Genomic DNA, 21058 nt, shown 5'->3' with positions numbered 1-21058 from the left:
AAACATCTCAACTTTTGACATTCATTTGACAACAGCCCTTCTAGCCATGTCCGACGTAGAGCCGGGCACAATAAACTGACCGCGGATTTGAACGCCAATCTCCATGGAGCACTCGGTTTGAACTCTAGAGGAGCGAGAGGGACCCGCGCGTTCCCACTCCACACCGCGTTACGTTTCCTTGACCGGACTGGGGCAATGATAAGAGGCGCCAAGGCATACAAAAGTTTTGGATCAATAAATTATCAGGGCAGCCAAGCTGGAATAAAACAGTTTAAATGAGACTGTTTCTGATGTTGAGTTCCACGCACACGGCAGGAGGGGGACAAAGATGTGTGGTCACGACTCATGACGCAACCCAGTTCGTCATGAACTGAATCACATTGGAATTTATTTAGTGACGTGAAACCAGGTTAACACTACGGTGGGACACGTTTGTTTTATTAAGTTGCTTATACCATTAATATAGCAGACCCTGCGCTCTACTTTTCACCGCTGGATTATACTCTGCATAGTAGTGCTTATTCCTGAAAGTGGCCTCAGTGAAATCGCCTTTTTATCGCCTTTTTTCACAATACGGATATATTCATACTCTTACACTCTGCCATACTACATAGCCTTGTATTTTACCCAGTGGTGAGAGGTTGCGCTTTACACTGAATCGCGAGGGGCTCTGGGTAACTGTTACCGAATTCTCTGAGAAGACAATGCCTGGCATTCCATCTGTATACCTGTGGTCGCCTGCGTACAGAGAAGAATCTCGGTGAAGAGAGAGCGCTACGTTTTGAGCACTTTTGCAGTTTCGTTTGTGTGTGTTGAATGCACAGTTTGATTTTGTGCAGCTGGAAAAGAGTCAACAGACAGCTTCAGCACCACGTCTCTGAACAGCTCCCGTTTCCCTTCGGCACATTTCCCCCCGGTTGAATGGGCGCTATTTGTCCGTCTTTCATATAGCTCTTAACTGCTGGCGACTGTTTGCAATGGCATCACACGGATTTTGGGGTCTTGGCGCGCCAGAGAATGCTGGTGATAATACCAGCAATCAAAGCCCCACTACGCGTGAGTATTATCGGCTTGAGCCCCTAAAGGGAAAATGAAATAACCTATTTGGTTGGATAAATCAACGTTTAACGCTTGCAACCCCTAACTCGCATAAACAATGTATTCAGGCTACCAGGATAAATGTGGCTTAACAATGACTGGTAGAAGATGTCACATATTGTTTTTATGTCATGCATATAGCCCCTAGACAAAATGGGCTTCGTCAAGGTTAAGACGACTTAAAACATGTTGATTATATACATTGCTAGTAGCCCTATCATTGTGAATTTGGTAGCCCAATACAGCGTATTATGTTCATGTGAGGTTGTGTTCACCTTGTTTCAGCACGTTTTTTTTTCTGAATATTTGTAAGTTACACAGCCTGAATATAGCTCATTTATTCATCCGTCTTTGACTTGCTCTCTCCAGCCAGGGCATGGTGCCAGGCGGCGGCCCAAAAACTACCTGGAGGCATTGGATCGAAACTGTGTGGTAGGTTGGTTCTGGAAAAGAAAAAAAACAGCTATAATTTGCATATTAACATAGCCTATATGAAGCAATATAACATCGTCGCAACATATTAATTGCTTATCGTGCATTGAATCGTTTCCTCGTTTTGTGATTTGTATGAACTGAAACAAACATTTAAAGCTCTGCTCAGTGTTGCTGGAGAGGGCGAGAAAACATCCGAGCCGACATCTACCAAACTGGATGAGACAACGGTTGGGACCTGCGGATGCAACAAACCGTGCGATTGTCTAAAGGCGACTGAGGCGACTGTCGGTTTCTCAGATCTATATTCAACAGGTAGGCCTGTAAACATGACAGGCCTATATTGATACATTTTTCACACACGAAATCGTGATATGAGTGGCCTACCCGCATGATGCATCATTCATATGGAAAACAGAGTAGCCTTCAACAAATTCAACAAGAAGCCCATTTAAAACCCACGCAGGCATACTGACATATAGACCTATTATTTTGAACTGAAAAATGTGTTTTGTTTTCTTATTTACATATAATTAATTTAGGTTAGTCATTATCACTTCGAAACAAATAATAAAATAGTCGATGGCCTTATGTATCTGGTGTAAATGTGTTTAAATGCCTATTATTTCCTAATAAGTCTACAGTTTATACGCATTTTCTCCTTAGTTAAATCTAGGCCTCTCTGTCCTTCATTTTCAAGGTTAAAATGACACTTTAGAGTTCAAATTCAAATTGCCTGCATTTTTACATTGATTTACAGATCTACTACCCGCGTTGGATGGTGACTTGAAGACAATGACTTTTCTCCAAGAAGTTGTGGATATTTTGCTGGCATATATCACGGAATCGTTTGACAGGGAAACGAAAGTCATTGATTTCCACTATCCCAATGAATTGCTCCAGAGAAACAACTGGGAACTGCAGGATGAGCCAGAAACACTGGATGATATTTTGATAAGCTGTCGTGCAACTCTGAAATACGCTATCAAAACAGGTATTATAAGATATATATTTATTGCAACAAAATGCTAATGTCGCAGATTTTTTTACGAGAGGAAATGGACAATTCAAAATCAATATTGCCTGTCTGCCTGCTGTTTTACTCAGCCTATAGCTATCTATATGTTTTTTTTTTTTGTAAATTCGTTTTGGGTCAACATACACGAAATTAATTGCTAAATGTTTTCTTCTGAAGAGTTGTTCCTGTTCATAAATTAGGCCTGGGGCTACCCAGACGAAAATTAAAGTACAGCAGGCAGATTGTTTAAAAATATATATATTCAAAGATTGAGATTAAAATATAAACCAGGCCTATCCAGTGGCATATCCAAGAAAACAGACCTACATGTGTGTTTTCGTTACATGTTTTTATTTAGCAAATTACTGTAAATGGTATGTATAGATGGTGGAAATCTAATGTTTTTGAGATCATAATCTGTTAAATGTGCTAGGTCATTTCCCCCCCGTGCCGCACTATTCGGGATGAAGAAAGGCATAATATATGGAGCTAAATGGAAATGACATGATGTCCTTCCCCAAAATACAATTTCCAAACGAATTTGACAGTATCAATGCTAAAATCACTAACACGTTCCATATATGCCATGCTATTATCCTCACCATGTTCAATTTAAAAACTAAAACGAATACCCCTCAGGGCTGGTAAAATGTCAAAAAATACGGGAACGTTTTGAAATCACCTTCTTCTCTCTAAAATGTTCTAGCATGACCTTACAAGCTTAATAGTTGTCACTCCAAAAACACACCACAACTGAATTCAACTATGAAGGAGCTACATACAGCCTTACATGCCAAACTGTGCCAAGTGGCATAGGCACCAGAATCACATAAAAAGCATAGTATGGAAAACAGAAATACAGGAAAATATGCCTGACATTTACAAAAAGACCACAACAAAAATCTGTAATCTCACACAATTTCCTCTGCTTCTAGCCCACCCCAGATACTTCAATCAGCTCTCAACAGGATTAGATATGGTTGGTCTTGCAGCTGATTGGCTAACGTCCACCGCAAACACCAACATGTGAGTATGACTAGCATCATCATGATTCAAAAGATAAAACATAATAACAATCATTTCTATTTCCTGTCCATCCATGGGCATTCTCTGCTGCGACTTCTCACACTGATAGTGGAGTCTCACTCAAAGAGAGCATGTGAAAGGTTGAAAGGAAAGGCAGCACATAATTCAATCCCGTATTAATTTAACCCCACCCCTTGCCGCCTTCCCTCCTTCGCTATCCCCATGGCAATTCAAGAGGAGAAAAATTAGCATTTTGGCTTGATTCAGGCTAAACGGAAGTTAATTTCTGGCTGAGTGGGGGATGATATATACTGAGAGTCATGGCTCAGTGAAATAAGGGTTCTGCTAGCACAATTAAATGCAGTGAATCCCCAAAATGAATACATTTGTAATCAATTTGAAGTCAGACATGCTGCAGTGTAGTAAGCCGTTTGTATGATGCAGAGAATGTGGAACTGTTTTGTAATGTAGAGAAAAGAGTCATACATAGAGTAATGCATTTAATTTACATAACCTGCAATGACATTTGTAAATTCCACTGTGTTTGTGGTTGAATTGCAAGTTAATTGACAATCAAATAAAGAACGTTGTACATTGACATCTACTGCTATGTGCATTCCAATAATCCCAAAGGTTTGCTTTGTCTGTCTTGACTTTGAAATACGTTGTCAGCTTCTATTAGCTATATAACCCCATCCCTCATGCTAAACCTGAGCCCACGATCAACTGTTTCTCAAGACAAATCGGTTGTGAACCTCCAGAGGGGAGAAAAGACAGATGCTAAATCATTTGTCTGTCATTACATATTTTGTGTAAATCAGTCATGTGATCTCTCTTGTGCAATCCAGGTTCACCTACGAGGTGGCTCCAGTGTTCGTGCTGCTGGAATACGTCACTTTGAAGAAAATGAGGGAGATCATTGGCTGGGAGGATGGCCGAGGGGATGGAATCTTCTCTCCCGGTGCGTAGGTGACGCCAATTATAACCCCCCCCCCCCCCCCCCATCAGATTCACAGAAAATTGGTTGGCCCATCTCCAGCTATGTGTAAATTAGCATTTTGATGACAAAAATGGAACACTTTCCACAGTCAATTAGCATAAAACCACTTCCTCCCTTACAACATAATGGTTGCTTTCATTTCTCCTCTGGACTCTTGGTTGACATGTAACAAAAACAAAAATACATAAGAGCTTATATAACAGAGGCAAACTGATGCTTTTTCACAATTACATCGAAATATATGTTATCATCATTGAAACATTGTATTTTTTTATTATTTCCTCAAAACATTTAAGACAGATTCTCCCGAGACATGTTTGTTACCAATACATAACCATTGCATTTACTTTTAGTCCTGTGTTATTGAATAGCCAAAGGATTATCTTCACGTGAGTTTTGACATCTGCTGGCTGTACCAAATGATCCTGACACAACACAAGTGATTGAGTGGTGTGCTGTCGCCTCTCTCCCCTAGGTGGTGCCATTTCCAATATGTATGCCATGCTGCTGGCTCGCTTCAAGATGTTTCCTGAAGTGAAGGAGAAAGGAATGTCATCAGTCCCCAGACTGGCAGCCTTCACATCCGAGCATGTAGGCCTCCCTCCCCTTACTCCTATCTTTCAATTTCACTTGATTTAATTTGTTAATTCGTTCATTTATCGTTTTATACATTTCTTGCTTTGACTTCCTTTTTTTGTGCGTGTTTAATTTATTGTGCATTTCATTTAGCTGCTTCATAGTGATGTTATCCCAATGTCTCGGTGAGGGAGTATAATTTGCATGCTTTGTTCTTAGATTACGTCAAATTACAAGGATCCAGCGTTCACTACTTAAAGAGGGTAATGTTTGGCGAAGTGGGCGTCAGATTCCCAATGAAATCCCTTTGGCATAATGCTGGGCCAGCTGTTCCATATAAAGCCAGGTCACGTTTTCCATCACTGATGTATTCATGTTGTAGAAAAGGGACTGACATCACCTTCACATGCAGCCACAGCTAATGTGAGGCTGATATGCTGACATTCTGCATGACAGTACAGCACACAGGGACACTTGCAGTTATCTCCTCTCCCCTGCAGTGGCCCAGCACATTTAAATAATTCGGGCAAACAACAGCTCAAATAGAACACTCCCAAAAGCATTTGCTTTGCCTTGGGCAGCAACATTCCAACGTTACTACAGCTCATCTCTTTTGATTCTTTCCTTGGTCTTGAATTCCCTTTATAGCAGCATTCAATGAAATGCATCAACCAGGAAATGTAATCAGGTTAAGAGAAGAGCTTGTGCGAGGGATTTCTCTACTTCTGTGTCTTTTAGAGTCATTTCTCAATCAAGAAAGGAGCAGCAGCCCTTGGCATTGGTACAGAGAGTGTCATCTGCATCAAAGCTGATGAGAGGTACTGTAGTGTTTTAACTATACAGTAGGTCTCAGGTGCAGAATAAAACATGTCATTTAATGGCAAAAGCATTCAAGCAATGAAATCCTGTTTTTTTCTTTCTTCACAGTGGTAAAATGATACCAGCTGACCTTGAAAGGAAAATACTGGAAGCCAAGCAGAAGGTAATTTCATACACACATGACACATCCATCCATATCCATGTTGAAGAGCAATGGCTATTAAGTCATTTTTTTCCTTCATACTGTGCAACCATATGGAAATTTACCACAACGATGATCAGGAATGTGTTGTGCTATTATCTAGAATATATCATTGGTTATGTCATGTGTATAATGGGAAATAGTTATAATGTTTGTATGCGACACTGTACATGCGAATGATTTATTTTCATGTTTTATGTTTAGGGATTTGTGCCATTCTTTGTGAGTGCGACGGCTGGCACCACAGTCTACGGAGCCTTTGACCCCCTCATTGCCATCTCAGATATTTGTAAGAAGTACCAAGTCTGGTTCCACGTGGATGTAAGTAGAAACACATGTACTTTATCTCTTTAAAAAAATATTTTTTTTTACATGCTGATTTTGTACAGCTGACCGATAAGAATCGTCCCAACTGATATACAGAGCAAGACTCCTGTTATGGTGGCAAATTACATGAAGTTACACTATACAAGTGGCTATTACACACTCAAGTTACTTTAGGTGAAGACCTTTGTTGTTACCTCATCAGATGGTAAGTCCATGGCATTTAGCTTTGGGTGTTTCAGGGACAGGGGCACACAGAGCTCACCAGTCAGAGTTTGATTCATGTAATATATCTGAGTCCCCTCTGCTGCTTTCAGCTGACCTAGATAGGAGAGAGCCACTCAGCCAGTTTCCTCTGTAACACTGGAGATTAAGGAAACTGGAGCCGGGGCTGTAAATCATCCTTTCCCCTGACTTCCCCATCATGGCCTCTCTCACCGAAGGACTCCATGTGTAATGGAGGTGATTGAGGCATGACATAGAGACACCTCTATTAAGACCAAGAAAGGAGATCTGCAGACATGCTAGATTTTGTTTAGGGCCTTTTTACGTTGAATTCTTGCATTTTCGAACATAGAACTGTGAGGGTGAGGTTTAGGTTTAGGAGCTCCCTTTCCACAAAATATGAAATAGAGACGAGTCGTCAGTATTTGCAGGAAACTGTCAGCGGGGTCACTCCGGGAATATGAACTGTATGTTATAACATATGGCTGGTTGAGTTCAGACATGCTGTGGTGTAATGGGGCTCTTCATGTTGAGACTCAGTCTCATGCCACAAAGTGTTCTGTAGTTTGGTCATCTCACTATCTCTCTCTCTACTCAGGGTGCGTGGGGAGGCAGTCTCATCATGTCCAGGATGCACAAGTGGAAGCTAGATGGAGTTGAGAGGTCCGTACTGAAATGTACTAAAATGATGAATTTTCATCTTTTAAATCAATATTCAGAAAAAGTACCCATTGTTTCTTCAATTCACAGGGCCAATTCAGTGACATGGAACCCTCACAAGATGATGGCAGTCCCACTGCAGTGCTCAGCCCTGCTGGTCCGGGAGGAGGTAAGGGGTCAAAGTCCCCTTTACATATATATTCATCACAATGTCTTCTTTCGTTACATTTCAGAATAAGAGGCCTACTGTATGTTCCTACATGACTAAGGTCATTTCTAAGTTACACATCCATCCTAAATGACCTTGTAGCAACTAAGGCACCTCGGGGGTTTGTGGTATATGGCCAATACACTACGACTAAGGGCTGTGTCCTAGCACTCAGAACAGCCCTTAGCCGTGGTATATTGGCCATATACCACACCCCCTCAGTCCTTATTGTTTAAGTGATTCTTTTCTCTTCTCCAGGGGCTGATGCAAAACTGCAACCAGATGCACGCCTGCTACCTGTTCCAGCAGGACAAGCACTACGACCTGTCCTACGACACTGGGGACAAGGCCTTGCAGTGTGGACGTCATGTGGACATCTTCAAGCTCTGGCTCATGTGGAGAGCTAAGGTTGGTAGAGTACTGATTGCAAATGTAGTACTCTTTCGATCATTTAGTTCAATAAAGATCCCCTCTAGAGATTTTCATCATGCCTTGATTAATTGTAAAACAGATTGTTTTAGATAACATTTATGTTGATATTTTTGGTATTTAAAAACATATATATATTCTAGTTCTCTTTGCCAGGGACTATCTCATGTATATTTCAAAATGGATATTCCAAAAGCCTTTTACAGTCTAGTACAATGTACGGTGTATGGCTTTTTTGATTGCATTGTTGTCGTCTGTTTGATTACATTGTGTGCAGTATGAATTCCAAACCTTTAGTAGCCTTCTGTTTCTTCAGTCAACAAATGGTCCCGTTAAGTATAATATAGTGAGCTTTGTGATGCTGGACATCCCAGACAAATAGATTCCCTCTGACCATGTGGCTGGAATGTAAAGCCTTCAAGTAGTTAGTTTGACCCCTGCAGCTTGACAGTTGAGGACTAGTGGGGTAATTGCTTATCACAGTGCTACAATGGGAACTGACATCAACCTGCATTGCAAAGACAGGGATGTGTGGAGGGAGTTGTTTTTTTTTGCTCGTGTTGCATTTGGACTATGGGTTTTAGTGTACCAAGTGTCTTCTTTCATTTGGACAAGACATTTATGAAACATTCTTGGAAAATGTCAATCGCCACAGGAAAACAGTATTATTTGTTCCTGCTATCAGTTATTGGGACTTAAAAATATTAGCTATCGTTAGTATGATTTTAAAATAAGCTCTCTTTTTTTCCACCTTTGTCGTTACCTTTACCGTGTTGTTGACAGCATTTTCCTCTTCACCGATAGGGCACCATCGGGTTCGAGGCTCAGATTGACAAGTGTCTGGAGCTTTCGGAGTACCTGTACAACAAGATCAAGGACAGGGAAGGATATGAGATGGTCTTCAATGGAAAGGTATGTTCATATTAAATGTGCTGTATGGTTAAGACACTGAACGACATGAATGATAAACACAAAAAAAAATAAAAAATATGTGATGATGTTGTGAATGGCTCAAATCTAATTGGAATGTATTTTATATTATGGAGTAGGGCTGAGCCATGCCATAAAGCCCTCAACTCAACCTCGAAGCCATTTCCACTGTGTGTGTTTTTTCATTGTTCCCCTCTAATGACGGACGGATGTAGACCTGGGACACCAAGTGGTTGCAATGAATTATCAGGTAGAACAGAAAACCAGCAGGCTCCGGACCTCGTAGGGTCAGAGTTGAATATGTATGGACACCCTGGCATTTAAATGACTTTTATTTAGCTATGCTTATAATTACAGCCATATAAAAGACAGAAACCACTATACCACAATAGAGTGACAGGCAGGAATAGTCCAAATCCCCTGGGCATTGGTCCAGGTGTTAACTTGGCTTGGTGGCCCAGAAAACCATAGCACCACATCAGTGCAGTCGGGGACTCAACACGGTTGCTAAATAAATGAGTCTGGTATGCATGGTCAGTCAACCATTGGTAATGAATGCTTTACACCAGTGAGCAGACAGAATTTGTTTCTCCCATCACATCTGGTACTAGGAGATCGACATGTGAGACACTCAGACATAGCTAGAGGGTCTATGAATGAGAGCCACTCTACCTGCTTACTATTCAGACCACTGCCACCGACAGCACCACCCGACACAGCAGAACTCACAGCAGAGTTCTTTTGTCAGGGTGTGAATTGCTCAGTATACACTGCGCTGGCTTGATAAATTGACAGCCATGATTGCTTTGAGAGCTTTCTATTTTGTACAACCTGAGTGGATTCCAATATTCCACGGTTTCTCTAATGGATTTTCTCCCCCCGCCTGTCTTTCCAGCTCAATTTGACGTGTGCACCAGCGTGTGTGTGTGTGTGTGTGTGTGTGTGTGTGTGTGTGTGTGTGTGTGTGTGTGTGTGTGTGTGTGTGTGTGTGTGTGTGTGTGTGTGTGTGTGTGTGTGTGTGTGTGTGTGTGTGTGTGTGTGTGTGTGTGTGTGTGTGTGTGTGTGTGTGTGTGTGTCCACATGTAAAGCATAATGATTGACTGATGAAACATTTCGTCTTCCCGTCTTGCATTGTCCCAGCCTCAACACACCAACGTGTGCTTCTGGTACCTCCCTCCTGGCATGCGGTACTTGGAGGACAAAGAGGAGAAAAAGAAGCGCCTGCACAAGGTGAGCAGTAAGACGTAAAGGACTAGTCCGGTCCTTATTGTTCGAGCCTCAAACGCCTCCGTCTCACTGCACTCAGTTTGTCCACATTATGTCTCCTTCACCCGAAAACAAAATTGCAGTCCTCTGATGTAATTTGTAGAAAAGCCCCTGTGCCTAAAAATGGAAGGCGTTTGGGAAGTCATTAAGCATGTAAATAGAGTTCAATCGCTCAACCTCGATAGCACAATTGGATTGAGAGAATCTTAAATGACAGACATGTGTCCGTGGACTGTGGGAGGAGGGAGGGAGTGAACATGGGGGGAGGGGGTGCTACTGTCCATGAGTTCAATCATTGGCCGTGGGTTGTTACTGTGGCAGCCACTCAGCAGCAGGGGTCCTCTAATCTGCAATTAGGATGAACAGATGATGTGCGTGCCAGCCATATATAGAGCTCTCTCTCTCTCTCTCTCTCTCTCTCTCTCTCTCTCTCTCTCTCTCTCTCTCTCTCTCTCTCTCTCTCTCTCTCTCTCTCTCTCTCTCTCTCTCACTCACTCACTCACACGGGGCTCTATTAAATCTGATATACTTTAGCCGACATCCTCATAGCAGTTGTTTTGGCAGTGTCAGAGGTGGAACTGAGTTCGAGCTGTCAAATCCACAGGTGGCATTACACCTAAAGTGGACATTGCCATTGGCTGCAGGAATCCCATCCAGCCTTGTTTACAAGTTCGAACTCTGGAATGTGAGATGTAATCTACACCTCAATTAGGCTGATAGAAATTCTCATTATTTTATTTAAGGATTTTGTTACATTTTAGCGTAATTACTTTTATATAGCCTTCACTTGCTCGCGCTGAACTTCTAAAGTGAGTGGGGCGGGTGTGGCTTCGTGACAATGATCACAAGAGCAGCTGCTCACTGGTTTGAAGGCTCCAATGCAGTTCCACCTCTGACACCACCGAAAGCCGAAACATGTGCTATGGGGTGTCTGTTATCGCCCGGTTAGCGCTTGATCTGATTGAATCTATGCCATTGTCTCATTCACACATGCATGATAACATCCTGATTGAAACAATGTTGACATGCCCCGTCTGTTATGGGTATAGATATTTAGCAGGACTGATATTTAGCAGGACTGATATTCTGCGTTTTCCGCAGACAGAGGTGATTGTCATAATGATGACCATTTAGCACAATTAGGGACTGTGCTGGGAGACATGATATTCTGAATCCATTTTGACTAGATTTTTTTCAACCACCAGTGTTTTTCAACAGTGCTTTGAAACAATTGGACACAAAATCCTTTGCCAAAGGACTTATTCAAGTGAGGCACAATTCAGAGTTGATTATTTATTATTATTTGCAGGGTTGCCAATGACAACAGGACACCTGCAACAGATTTGTGTGGAATGATTGTAGTAATAATAATAATAATAAGACACTTGTAGAGCACATTTCCCATGCTCAATGCGCATAAGGTAGAAAGCAAAAACAAAAAACAGCATCAATACAACAGTAAGGAGAAACAATGACCACAATACATCAAAACATGACCTGCTGATTCAACATATAGACTTAAAACAAATTAAGCGGTCAAACATTAAAAAGCTAACTAGCATTTTGCATTATCATCAGGAAGTGGCTGGTGAAAATTTGACTGCTGACATGCAAAAACATGTTGGGACCATATCAACAGTGCACTAACAAAACAAATACCAAAATATCCTTTTTTAGGTGGATTTTCCCTTTAAAGACAATATCCATTTTCCTTATTAAGCCTAAACTTGCAGAAGTTTCCAAAGTCCTGTTCGCCTTGTGTAACTTAATACCCCAGATATATATTAAGTCAATTGAAGATTACTGTGGACCTGCAGGTGATTTGAATCTGTAAAGCAGTGCTACTGTAAAGCTCTAAGCTGAAAAGTTGAGCTTCACAAACTGTCGCCTAGCATTACCTCTTGGTAACCTCCTTGCCCCTTTAAGCCAAATGTGAATGACAAAAATACTGTACACCCATGTAAAATAGCCTTTTATCCTTTGTATTTCTCTTGACCACTTCCCAAGCCGTCATACTGCTTGTGAAGGAGACGTGTTCTTTCTCCTAGAGATGAACGTACTTTGGTGCGAAAAGTGGGGGGGGGGGGGGGGTGGCAGCATCATGTTGTGGGGGTGCTTTGCTGCAGGAGGGACTGGTGCACTTCACAAAATAGATGGCATCATGAGGCAGGAAAATGATGTGGATATATTGAAGCAACATCTCAAGACATCAGTTACAGCTTGGTTGCAAATGGGTCTTCCAAATGGACAATGACCCCAAGCATACTTCCAAAGTTGTGGCAAAGTGGCTTAAGGACAACAAAGTCAAGGTATTGGAGTGGCCATTGCAAAGCCCTGACCTCAATCCTGTAGAATATTTGTGGGCAGAACTGAAAAAGCGTGTGTGAGCAAGGAGGCCTACAAACCTGACTCAGTTACACCAGCTCTGTCAGGAGGAATGGGCCAGAATTCACCCAACTTATTGTGGGAAGCTTGTGGAAGGCTACCCAAAACATGTGACCCAAGATAAACAATTTAAAGGCAATGCTACCAAATACTAATTGAATGTATGTAAGCTTCTGATCCACTGGGAATTTGATAGAAGAAATAAAAGCTGAAATAAATCATTCTCTCTACTATTATTCTGACATTTAACATTCTTAAAATAAAGTGTTGATCCTAACTGACCTAAGACAGGGAATTTGTACTAGGATTAAATGTCAGGAATTGTGAAAAACGTAGTTTAAATGTATTTGGCTAAGGTGTATGTAAACGCCCGACTTCAACTGTATATTTATATTTCAGGGGGTGCTGCAGCACCCTCAGCACCCCTACTTCCCACGGCTATGCCTGTGTCACTCTCACTATCTCCTCCAGAACATGTAATTGAATCTGCCTCTGCACATCAGAGAATGTAATCCACAAAGCCAGACAGACTGTACTGAACAACAAATAAATGACTTTTACCAAGTTTTATTGCAAGATAGCCTCTCAACATCACAGTTTCTGCTGAACTCTTCTGAACCTTGTTGGTGTTAGATTTATTTGTCACCCCAGCTGTCTGTAGCTGTCTTTTCGGGCCTGTCCACTGAGTGAATATAATTTGTGCATCTGTAGATACTATAGCTTGACTACAGGGATGTGTCGCACATTGAAAACACAGAGGTTTGATAAAGTGAACGGCATTTAATACTGGAAGTGTCCTTTTTTTAGGGAATAAAACATCGATTCGTGTCCATTTGTTTGTCAAAGGAAATGGTCAATTTATCCAGGCTTCACAAAAAGGGGCTTGACATTTTTAAATAAATACATGTGACCTTGTTTTACAATAGTATTTCCTCGTCATAGTCGAAAAGCACTTAACACTTTTTCTTTGTAACACAACTGTATGTGTCTTGTTGTCTAGGTGGCTCCAGTGATCAAGGCCAGGATGATGGAGTATGGGACAACCATGGTCAGCTACCAACCACAGGGGGACAAGGTCAACTTCTTCCGCATGGTCATTTCCAACCCCGCGGCCACCTTTGAGGACATCGACTTTCTTATCGAGGAAATCGAGCGGCTCGGTCAGGATCTATAAGACTTGTGTCACCCAAATATCCCTTTCGTTTTCCCTAAACGGATGAAATGTTTGTTGTGAATGTATTGGTAATCCATTTTTCTTTCTTCCAAAGTCATATATTATAACAAGGTATGTTTGAGAAGAAAAAAATAATCTATAGATATATCCATATTTATGTATCGCAGCTTTGTCGTGGACCTCCTTGGTCTGGGGTTCTGTAAAAGTTTTTCCTAGTATAGAGTAGTGTAATTGATGTAACTTTATATGTATTTTTGTGATATGAAATGCTAGTGCAATAGGTTGACGAGGAAGAGTTTATTTTCTAATTGTTTTCTCATTCGCAAGGTACATTGGAAGTGCCAGATGTGGTGAAATTCCATTGTAAGCTACATTCTAGTCTCACTCATGTTTAAAAGAACACTTCCGACTTATCTCAACTCAGTCCACTGCCTTAACATTTGCATACTTCAAGCAGTGGTTTTGGTCAAATGTTGGTTGACTCACTTCTACTTGTATTAGAAAACAATGACAAAGTCTCCAAATCCAACACATCCCATAACTGTAGTATCTGAATTGAAACACAATTCCAAAGAATCTGAAGGATGAAAAGAGTTGTGCCTCATAGCAGTGAAGGAGAAAGACCATGTCAATTGACTGACACCAAGCAGCTCTAAGAGTAGCGCCACAGTAATGCTCTTCAAAGCAGCCATGTTTATGCTCAACAGCAAAAGCACTTTTCATTGGATGACCTCATTTATTTAATGTCACTTTCAATTCTCTCTCTGGTGTGTAGTGGGTGCAAGATGATATCAACTCAGCAAAAAAAGAAACGTCCTCTCACTTCAACTGTGTTTAATTTCAGCAAACTTAACATGTGTAAATATCTGCATGAACAGCACAGGATTCAACAACTGAGACATAAACTGATCAGGTTCCACAGACATGTGACTAACAGAAATGGAATTATGTGTCCCTGAACAAAGGGGAAGGGGGTTAAAATCAAAAGGTACAGTCAGTATCTGGTGTGGCCACCAGTTGCATTAAGTACTGCAGGGCATCTCCTCGTGGACTGCACCAGATTTGCCAGTTCTTGCTGTGAGATGTTACCCCACTCTTCCACCAAGGCACCTGCAAGTTCCCGGACATTTCTGGGGGGAATGGCCCTTGCCCTCACCCTCCGATCCAACAGGTCCCAGACATGCTCAATGGGATTGAGATCCGGGCTCTTCGCTGGCCATGGCAGAACACTGACATTCCTGCCTTGCTGGAAATCACTCACAGAACGAGCAGTATGGCTGGTGGCATTGTCATGCTGGAGGGTCATGTCAGGATGAGCCTGCAGGAAGGGTACCACACGAGGGAGGAGGATGTCTTCCCTGTAACGCACAGCGTTGAGATTGCCTGCAATGACAACAAGCTCAGTCCGATGATGCTGTGACACACCACCCCAGACCATGACGGACGCTCCACCTACAAACCGATCCCGCTTCAGAGTACAGGCCTCTGTGTAACGCTCATTCCTTTGACGATAAACGTGAATCCGACCGTCACCCCTGGTGAGACAAAACCACGACTCGTCAGTGAAAAGCACTTTTTCCCAGTCCTGTCTGGTCCAGCGACGGTGGGTTTGTGCCCATAGGCGACGTTGTTGCCGGTGATGTCTGGTGAGGATTTGGCTTACATCAGGCCTACAAGCCCTCAGTCCAGCCTCTCTCAGCCTATTGCGGACAGTCTGAACATTGATGGAGGGATTGTTGTTTCCATCCTGTACCTGTCCCGCAGGTGTGATGTTTGGATGTACCAATCCCGCGCAGCTGTTACACGTGGTCTGCCACTGCGAGGACAATCAGCTGTCCATCCTGTCTCCCTGTAGCGCTGTCTTAGGCGTCTCACAGTACGGACATTGCAACTTATTGCCCTGGCCACATCTGCAGTCCTTATGCCTCCTTGCAGCATGCCTAAGGCACGTTCACGCAGATGAGCAGGGACCCTGGGCATCTTTCTTTTAGTGTTTTTCAGAGTCAGTAGAAAGGCCTCTTTAGTGTCCTAAGTTTTCATAACTGTGACCTTAATTGCTTACCGTCTGTAAGCTGTTAGTGTCTTAACAACCGTTCCACAGGTGCATGTTCGTTAATTGTTTATGTTTCATTGAACAAGCATGGGAAACAGTGTTAAAAACCCTTTACAATGAAGATCTGTGAAATTATTTGGATTTTTACGAATGATCTTTGAAAGACAGGGTCCTGAAAAAGGTATGTTTCTTTTTTTGCTGAGTTTAGGTGTGTGTGACCGAAACACATGACGGGGAGTAATTCAGGCCAAGTTGTATAGTCAGCCATGTTGTTTGTACCTCTCAGTAAATTGATATACACTGAAAATACCAAACATTAGGAACACCTTCTTAATATGGAGTTTTAACCTGTCTCCTCCCCCTCATCTCCACAGATTGAAGTGGATTTATCAAGGGATCATAGCGTTCACCTGGTCAGTCTATGTCATGGAAAGATCAGGTATTCGTAATGTCTGGTACACTCAGTGTAATTCTGTGGCAGTGTCACCTTCTTGGGATAGACATCAGACCTTTTAGAGCAGTCTTCATTGGAGAGAACCTGTATTTGGATTGGAGTGAAGAGATTGGGTCAATATACTGCTTATTCATGGGGCCAATGAGCGATTAATTACATGTAGAAACTGATAGAATTTTGTTTTGAGTATAGGCACTTCACCAGGCTTGCAGCTATACTTGACATCACTTGCACAAAAGCATAGGGAAGAGAGGTGCCTCCCTTATCATTGTGGTTGAGGCATCTACAGTGTATTAATTCTCAAGCAATTACGTATTTATCTGGCCAATAAACAAAGTTAACAAGCATCGTTTTGGTCAACTCAATAGTCTACAAAATGAGATGATCATATGCAAGTGTCAAAAAAATGTATAACTTGCAAAAACATTGTTAAAAGTTATGGACAATTGCATAGGTCAGCAGAGGGCAAGCCCTGCTTCACTATAAGCAGGGGTTTTGTAGCGTTGTCATTAGAACACAAGTTAGAAAAGCACAACTTCCTCAACATGGTTTGTCAGTGTACAATCCCTTTTAATCATAGGTTGTAAATAGAATTTTTAGATACCATAACTGTAGTACATATCCGTGTATGCATTTGTGTATACAAAAGGCATATAATCAGAGACTATTTGTGAGATAAAAGGATTCATATTTTCTCTATTGAAAAAACAGTATTTTCATCCCTGTTAGTTGATATTGCTTCTTCCTGTGTTTTTATGTCAAAATACTTGACTTGATTAGTGTATGATAGCTACTTCAAAGATAAATGTGTTCAGGGACTGGCTTTCAAAGGAAATTTTCCGAATTCATCTTGGAAACCATTTCAGATTACGACTATGGTACAGTGTAGATTTCAAATGAGTACGCAAAGCCATTTCTAAACTCAAGCCCTGTGGTTTTCGTGTACAAGTGATACAGTACTTGACAGTATGTGCCAATGTGAACTTTTGTGTGTTTGTAACTGTGTTGCCTTAGTATCAATCGCCAGTGTTGTCTAGTTCTCCTCAAAGGGAAGATTGTGCACTTTAGACTAAACGCATAAGATGACTTAATAATGTGCAATGTCCAATGGTTGTTCATAGTTCGATGTTAAAAGACATACACAAACAATGGAAACTGTCATTCGTCTGAATGTGTGGCGACTGAAGGGTCTGTTGGAAGTACCGGGTTTGATTGGAAAATGCTTGCTTTTATTGTTCCGTTGTTTTGTAGTTGGAGTGATCTTTAGATATTATGAAGTCCATCAACTGTCTTCAACAATGGAAGTTTAAATATTTAAAAATAATACAAAAAAATGCTGCATCCTTAAAAATCTATTTTCTGAAGTGATTCTATCTTTCCATGCCTTATCTAAATTGTCAAGCACACTGTGACACAAGCAACATTGGGTATTGAATCATAGAAACAAAAATAGGAATCTCACTGTGGTAGTCGGAAAGTCAGCCATTTTGTTTCTCTTGCTGCTGCTACTAGATTTACTTCCTTTGCATGTGCATGAAACGCCTTGCCTTTCCAGCTTGTGAAATACAATCTACGGTATATGTAGTCCGGTTTCCACTAGTTACCATAGGCACAAGTCAAAATTGCTTTTTCGTAAAAATGTATTTAAGGATAGGGTTAGGCATACGTTTAGCAGTGTGGTTAAAGTTAGGGTTAAGGTTTAAAACCACATTTTATGAAGATACATTTAAGAAATAGGCAGGGTTTGTGTATTTTTGGCTGTGGTAACTAGTGACAACCATGTAGTCCCTCTTAATAGCTTCAGCGTCAAATTAATAGCTTAGCTTATACTATAGTGTGCACTGTCGCTAGCCTTTAACAGCTGCTTTGTGTATCGTTGACATCCTGTAAAACGTTAGCTTCTCGATCAGCAAGCATGCTAATCTTGCTTTGCAACTGTCCTCTCTGTGCTAATCTAACTTTCTCTATACTGTATCTCTTTCGCTTTCAGTCTGTCGCTATGAACGTAGAATAATATATCTTTATGTGTAGATCCCAAGCATGCCTTTCTAAAAGCTCTTCTATACACATATATATAACCTCTCTATCTCTCTCTATCGCTCTCTAGCTTTGCCCTAGTAGCAATCAAATCTCACTACGAATAATGTATTGCTTCCCTCTGAAGTTTCTTGGCTACCCACAATATTCGCAGTCTGTTTGAGAATGTTTTTGGTTTATGCTGGCTTGTGTCATGGTGATGGACTTGATAAACAACATTACATAAGTAGTTTAATTTAACCGTGTCAGTGGAATCTGAATAAAAGCGGTCCCTTTTCTGAGGTCCCTAATTGCCTGAACTGGTGTCTGGAAACAATAGATCCTGTACAGTCAAGATTCCCAACCTGGTTTCTGGGATGAGTCTAAAATATATTATCTTTGCCCTGTAACAAAGTGTGTTTGAAATGACAATCTGAGAATTGACTGTGTTTACAGAAATAAACACACAAACATGCATTCATGTGATACAAAAAGAATGTATTATATAAACTTATCCTGTAAACTTGGTTACTGGTTTTGAATGAATAGGAACCCTTATGTACAGTCGCATGTATACAAGCCTCTCTCAAACATCCAGTTATCTTGAAATGTGTGTCATTCTCTTGGGGAAATACAAATAAATATTCTTCTTGCCAAAAGTAAAAGACATCCTCATTTTTGTCTTTTATCCTGCCTCAACACAATTTCCAGACCTCTGGAAATGTCAGAAAACGTCCAAACATGAAAGAGCAATATTGCATGGTTGGGTGATTCTGCAACTACGGGAACTTATGTCCTCAGATGTCCTTTTTTAATGAATTTATTCTTTATATGTTAAATTCACACAACAATCACCCCAGATTTATTTTATCACCTCTCTATCATGTATTTTAGCAACTTTTCAGATGTATTTTAGCTATGATGGAAACAGGAAGTTTCTGTACAATTTTATGAAAGCCAACAGATAATTTGTTCGCTAGACAGGGTGGGATCTTTTTGTGTCAGAAAAATTGATTGGCAAGAAATGGTAGTGGAAATGCCTTTATGGACAAATATTGATATTATAACCATCATATCGAAGTAAACTTGGGGAGTCACACGATGATATGGTGTGTGGTCCTCCCACTATGACTAGACTGCATCTCAGTGCTGGAGGCCTCACTTCAGACACCCTGGTTCGAATCCAGGCTGTATAACAACCGGCCGTGATTGGGAGTCCCATGGGGAGGCGGTTTGGCCGGTGTAGGCCGTCATTCTAAATAAGAATTTGTTCTTAACTGACTTGCCTAGTTAAATAAAGGTTACATTTAAAAAATATGAATAAAAGAGACATGAAAGGGGGCCATAACAGAAAAAGTTTAGAAAGCACATTTTTGGAGGGGAAAATTATATTGTAATGGTGTCACCATCATTTTATTTTCATTCATTTTGGAGTAGAAAAGTCACCAGGGCTGCGTTCAGTACAAATGAACATGATGCAATGTTCAATTAAACAGAAACAGCGCTGTTCTGAATGACCAGTTGAAAAACGGGGAGGTGTTGGGTTATGGGCTCAAAATGCATCACTGCCCTTCAAATATGTCACTCTTTGCTTCAAGCCACACACCCCCTTCCCCCCCATCGCCGAATGGAGCAAACGTAGGTTACCTCAAAGTTTGTTTAAGAACGTTGAACATTTTGGGGAAACGTGTCGTTTCATTACAACTCATTATGCAACGTAGCAAACATTCAATCGAACTGAACGCACCCCACACCTCAGAACTAACGTTCTCATAACGTGGTTACTTTTTGAACTGATAGTTAAACCAACCTGTTTAAAGTAATATTTCATTTGGACCCCTAGAAGGGTATTGACCCTGGAACCCACTGACCCGGAATCACACCGCACAATATGCAATACAAAGTTACGCCCTTGGGACGAACTATGAAACAAATTCATTTCATAGGGCCATTTGAGTCTGAATTGAAAGGTGTGTAATGTTCCGTTTATGCTGAATTTGCTTTAAATATGCATTATTGTCAAATTAGATATTAGTGTATGGGGTTCTACAGAGCAAAAATACCAGTGACTGATTCCTGCTGTAACCCAAGGTACTGTGAATGCAGACTCCGCCAACACAGGAACATTACCTTTACATTTCAATCGCACTATAAAGCAGGGCTTCCACGATAAGGATTGAACCAAGTCCTAAAGCGACATTCCCCAGGGTGCGAACAACATCACTAGCGTATCAGGGAGGACATTGTCCTCAGAAGCATGATGTCAGTGGCTCCATCCAATCTCTAGGTGGCACTGCTTCCTCGCAAGTTTCCCAAACCTGGAGAGAGCATTATATCAATTCCATTTCCACTCGTAACATGAAAAACAATCTATCTGAAAGCCCTGTGTCACACATGGTTTATTTGTTTGGTACCGTGCATGCTTTTCATCTTTCGGGTTATTTTGGTGTGTTGTTTGCTTACAGTTATTTAGCTGAGGATTGTTTTATGAAAGCCTCCTTTGAAGTTGGTTGAACATCGGATGAAAGTGAAATTTACTGTAAGCAGATCCTCACTTCCAAAACTCTGTAAAAGGTTTCCAGATGGGGGCTCCCAAGTGGCTCATCGGTCTAAGGCACTGCATCTCAGTGCTACCACTACAGACCCTGGCTCAATTCCAGGTTGTATGACAACCGGATGTGATTGGGAGTCCCTTGGGCGGCACACAATTGACCCAGCGTCGTCCTGGTAAGGGTTTGGCCGGGGGAGGCCGTCATTGTAAAT

At 41.4% G+C, this 21058-nt stretch overlaps 1 protein-coding gene across 1 annotated transcript; it reads left to right on the top strand.

Annotated features, from left to right (window-relative positions):
• The first annotated feature begins 238 nt into the window (after window positions 1-238).
• On the top strand, window positions 239-14690 carry gad2 (glutamate decarboxylase 2). The gene is made up of 16 exons (XM_046355969.1): window positions 239-1056; window positions 1468-1530; window positions 1690-1845; window positions 2291-2524; window positions 3484-3574; window positions 4423-4535; window positions 5050-5165; window positions 5889-5968; window positions 6078-6132; window positions 6376-6492; window positions 7319-7383; window positions 7471-7549; window positions 7847-7996; window positions 8822-8929; window positions 10088-10177; window positions 13599-14690. Exons 1-16 carry the CDS (start codon window positions 978-980, stop codon window positions 13770-13772), a joined length of 1770 nt encoding a protein of 589 aa, XP_046211925.1. The 5' UTR covers window positions 239-977; the 3' UTR covers window positions 13773-14690.
• The last annotated feature ends 6368 nt before the right edge of the window (window positions 14691-21058 follow it).

This window comes from Oncorhynchus gorbuscha, linkage group LG07, assembly GCF_021184085.1.
Source record: "Oncorhynchus gorbuscha isolate QuinsamMale2020 ecotype Even-year linkage group LG07, OgorEven_v1.0, whole genome shotgun sequence".
NCBI classification, from domain to species: domain Eukaryota; kingdom Metazoa; phylum Chordata; class Actinopteri; order Salmoniformes; family Salmonidae; genus Oncorhynchus; species Oncorhynchus gorbuscha.
The sequence above is the reverse complement of the archived record's forward strand: the minus strand, read 5'-3'. Positions and strand labels throughout refer to the sequence as shown.

What these genes read in the sequence shown, in the direction of transcription:
- gad2 (XM_046355969.1), top strand. Translation starts at nt 978, where the DNA reads ATGGCATCACACGGATTTTGGGGTCTTGGCGCGCCAGAGAATGCTGGT. An exon ending in GGATGGAATCTTCTCTCCCG is followed by an intron (nt 4,536 to 5,049) that starts GTGCGTAGGTGA and finishes TCTCTCCCCTAG; the next exon opens with GTGGTGCCATTTCCAATATG. An exon ending in CCCTGCTGGTCCGGGAGGAG is followed by an intron (nt 7,550 to 7,846) that starts GTAAGGGGTCAA and finishes TCTCTTCTCCAG; the next exon opens with GGGCTGATGCAAAACTGCAA.